Consider the following 4,349-nt stretch of genomic DNA (forward strand, 5'->3'; position numbering starts at 1 on the left):
ACGAAGGTAATTGATATTCTTCTTCTCTTCTGTTGTCCAACTCCTCTCTAAAACGCAAGCGACGGCCGGCAGCGCCGCAGTGCAACGGCAGACGGTCTCGTGGTTGGAATTTCTGACCTCGTACACATTTTTCTGCAACGCCGACAATTTAAATTGAGCAACAGTGGCATCTATCGATATAAAAGGGAACTTGCTTATGGAGTTTTAAAAAAAAAACAGACAACCACGTGACACTGTAATCGCTCCCCTTATGCGTCATCGTGCTAAAAAAAAAACACGGAAGTTGCTCTGAACTTAATCAACAAGAACCGAAAGAGAAGGTAACGCTCTACCCACTTTTGGTTATTTAATTCTATTTTGACAACTCTTTCGACAGTTCACATTCATTTCTGAAATTGTTCGACGTTACTTGTCGGTCAAAAGCCGTCCAGGAAGGAAGCGCGACGTTAGCATGTAGCTCGACCGGATGCTAAAGGCTAGTAAAGCTCGTCTTGTCTTTAGATAGAAACGAACCCGGGTCACACTAATTCTGGTACACGTGTCGGACAGTGTGGGAATTTGTTGACGAGTCGTATACGAGATTTTGCTTGTTTTAAAACCTTGTGCCCTCCTCAAATGCACAAGCCGAGGGGACATTTCCGTCTCGAAAAATGTACATGAAGCAATGTTTCAAAGTACAGTATCAGTTTTGAAACAAACTGCTCCACTTTTTTTCTGCCTGACATTGTAGAGAGACGTGACAACAAAATTCATTATTATTCTTTTCCCCAGCAAGACCAATGTCATTGTAAAGAAAGGTCTGGAATAACGGAATGAAACGCGGTTTAAAAGTTGTCAACATGTTAAGAATTTAGGAAGTTCCGAAAGGCTTCAGTCAGCGAGCAAAAAGGTCGGCAACATTCTCCATTGTAGACATGAAATGGCCTATGATCGTGTGTCTGCGAAGCAGTGTGAAATGCTGGATGAAAATGATCAATACAGTACAGCTTTGTTTATATAGCGCTTCCACAATAGTTGCAGGTGTAACAAAGCGCTTAAAGAACATTTAAAACCGAAAATCAAGCGACAGAGGAGATTCCATTGTACATCAGATTTTTTTCTTATTATTTTAAATTTTATTTTATTATTTTTAACAAGCCAGAGCTATTTTTTTCTGAGAGGAACGCAAAACAAACGTGACCACACAAAAATGACCTCACGAAAAATGGTGGTTAAGAGTCTGTTGTCACATACTTCCAATATATGTTGCTGGCATAGATAGATGAAGGAGGATTTATTCTTAGTAATACTTTGTGGAATAGTGAGGTGAAGTTGGATAATGTGTTGGGAATCAGTACTCTGTTTTACACCATGTCATTTTACAAAATGTTCTTTTTTTTTACGCTACAGGTGACGTCTTCCAGAGCCAAACTTCCAAATATGCCACTTCTCTGACTTTTAAAAATTTTATCTTTGTACATTATCACCACAATGGTGAACATCCGCAGTCTCCTGCTTTTTTGCTTCGCTGGTGGGTAGATGGAAATGAATGAAAGTCATTTGACAGTGTTTAATTTGAGAGTGGCAACCTCATGTTTCTGCTTGTCCACAGCATGCAGCAGCTGGACACGTCTGGCACTTTGTTTCGGTAAGGACTGTCGCTCAATGTCGAATGCTGGTGTTCTTCTTTAAAACAATGTGAAAATCAGTTGTAGCCAATGTGGGATATCTCAAATCAAGCCCCCCCCCAAAAAAAAAAAATTGTGAAAGAAAATATTGCTTTTTTTTTCCCCCCACACATTTTGGTCCTGAAAAATCATAATAAGGTATTGCAAGTTATTATTGACATTTTAATAGAGGTTAAGATCACAATTCTATTGGTGTCTGTTTACGTGAACGTTTGCCATGTGAAATTTCCCAGTTCTGTTTTTCAATCCCAGTTTTTGAAGTGAAGTCTCATTTTTTTCCCCTCTCGTCAGACCACTGTGGACATTCCCTTCAAGTGTTGGACAGCGATGTGGGAGAGATCAGGAGTTCTGCTTACCACACTTATTCCTACCGTTTCGGCCCCACGTATGACTGCTGGACCATTAAGGGTTCGATGGGAGAGCCGGTCATCCTCAGGTGAAATACGCTACTCACAAAAAAAGGATCATTATAAAAAAGATGGTCATCCCCATATTTTTGTACATCGTGTTTGAATTGTCTGGCTGATGTGTTTTTTTTTTAAGTGTTATTTTTCATACCTCTTGCTTCTTTTAGCTTCACCCAGTTTTCAGCTCGGTGCCGGAAGGAATGGCTGGCCATCAAATCATCCGCCGGTGGCACGCCAATAGTTTTGTGCGGTTCCAAATTACCGCTGCCTGTCGAATTCCCGGGCGGAAACATCACAGTGGTGCACCATTTCCTGCCACATATCTATCCCGTGTCGTCATTTCTCTTGAATTACGCCAGAGGTGGGTTTGTTCAATTGTGGAGGGGCTTCAATGGAAGGGTTGCAAAGGGGGTTCAACATGTATGCTGAATTTCTGAAAAAATTCGGTGACATTTCAACGCAACGTTCATTTGGGGAATTATTTTAGAGCACATTCCAAATTTGAAATTTTCAATGAATTTAAATGACAGGCGCCATCTTCAAGCATAAATAAGTTTTTTTTTTGTTTTTTTTTTGTCGTCATGACAGGACATTGATGCAAAATACTACATGTAATAGGGTGACAATGAGATATTTCCAATTTTCAGTCAACATGCACCTGCTGCTACAAAACAGTTTTGTGTGGTCCCGACAGATCCGTTCTCAGGCGAATGCCCCGTGACGTCGTTTGAATGCCCGGGAGGCCGCTGCCTGCCCCTCTCGTGGCGTTGCAACGGGCAGGTGGAATGTCTCGGGCAAGGCGACGGCGCGGACGAGGAGGGCTGCGGCGCTGAGGAGACCTCGCCCGGACTGCCATGGGACAGCGAAGCGGCCGAGAGCAACGACGCCGGGGATTCGGAGAATCTAAGTCCTGCGGTGCAAAGCCGCAAGGATGACAGGACAGATGAGCTGTTGGCCCAGTTGAAGGAGAGGCAGGAGACCGAGCACCCCAGGGAGAGCGCGGGGACGCCCGCTCCCATCCGCTGGCCCTGCGGAGGACTTCTCCGCACCTTCTACGGGACTTTCTCTCCTCCGTCTCCTCAGGGCCCCCCGTTACTCTGCGTTTGGACTCTGGACCCGGATGACTCCCGACCCTTGAGGCTGGACCTGCAGCAGCTGGTGTTGGGGCCCGGCGACACGCTGACGGTCCACAACAGAGCGCAAGGCAAAGGAGACGTCATTAAAATTGTGAGTGCTCGTCACGCAATTTGGAAAGAGCAGCAGCACAAAGGACAGAGCCTTTGTGCTTCGGGAGCCGTTTCTCATTTGGGCAACGGGCGGTTGGGCCAAGTCATTTGTAGATGAAGGGTGAAAAGTGTAACCAAAAAAAAAAAAAAAAATTGGATCAAGGGTTTGTAATTAGTTGACACGTTGATGTTGTTCTACACGTCTCTAGCTAGATAGATGAATTAGTCGTGAACTATGTATTTTTGTAATAAGATGATTACTAAAATTCTATTGAAACAATCATGAAATTATAATGAACCAATGATCTAAAACCATCACTTTAAAAACAGAAATGGTTCATCCTAAAACATTTTTATCTCTTTTTAGTCAATCAAAATGTGTATGTTGGAGTCATAATTGATTACCTTTAATAGCTGACCCCAAATTATGTAAGAAAAGGATGAATCATGGTCATATGTATTTAGTCATACAAAGAAATGATTAATTAGTTAATATATTTTTTTTAATGCTTGGTATGTGAAATAGGTTTAATTCATTGAATTGCTGATTTTTTTGCTTGAAGATAAATTACCGCATCAGTGACTTTGCGACTTTTCTTAAATAACAACTCAATTCATCCCATGAATAAAGGCATGTTCATGAATGAATTTGATGAAAACAATAAATGCAAGAAATAGTCAACGACTTAACGATGGGTGTGGCTGCAGTGTAACCCGCCGTCCGCTTTGATGCATCAACAGATCACCAGCGCCTCCAACTACAAATCGGTCCAAGTGGAGTCCCGCACCGGGCTGCTGTCGCTGACTTACCGGACGCTCGCCGGCTCGGAAGGCAGCGGCTTCAACGCCACCTTCCGCGTGGGCACCTACTGTCCGCCCTGGGAGGGCCGCTGCGGTGGGGCCTCGGGGGGCTGCTTCACGCAGGAGCAACGCTGCGACGGCAACTGGGATTGCCCCGAGAGCGGGAAGGACGAGGAGGGCTGCCGGGGCTGCGGCCGCGACCAGTTTGCCTGCGGGGTCCCCGGCCAGAGGGGGGCGGCCGCGGCGGC

The 4,349-nt window shown here is 44.5% G+C and overlaps 1 protein-coding gene across 1 annotated transcript in view; it reads left to right on the top strand.

Moving 5' to 3' along the window:
• The first annotated feature begins 221 nt into the window (after positions 1-221).
• The window catches only part of lrp10 (low density lipoprotein receptor-related protein 10), a 7,802-nt gene continuing 3,674 nt past the window's right edge, over positions 222-4,349 (top strand). Inside the window, exons 1-7 of the mRNA XM_019858517.1 lie at positions 222-320; positions 1,390-1,510; positions 1,592-1,627; positions 1,959-2,103; positions 2,242-2,435; positions 2,769-3,301; positions 4,042-4,345. Of these exons, the coding sequence (XP_019714076.1) occupies positions 1,471-1,510; positions 1,592-1,627; positions 1,959-2,103; positions 2,242-2,435; positions 2,769-3,301; positions 4,042-4,345 (1,252 nt within the window). The 5' untranslated portion in view covers positions 222-320; positions 1,390-1,470. The remainder of the gene's footprint in view (positions 321-1,389; positions 1,511-1,591; positions 1,628-1,958; positions 2,104-2,241; positions 2,436-2,768; positions 3,302-4,041; positions 4,346-4,349) is intronic.

The sequence above is a fragment of the Hippocampus comes genome, unplaced genomic scaffold (genome assembly GCF_001891065.2).
Source record: "Hippocampus comes isolate QL1 unplaced genomic scaffold, H_comes_QL1_v1.1 scaffold48, whole genome shotgun sequence".
Taxonomy (NCBI): Eukaryota; Metazoa; Chordata; class Actinopteri; order Syngnathiformes; family Syngnathidae; genus Hippocampus; species Hippocampus comes.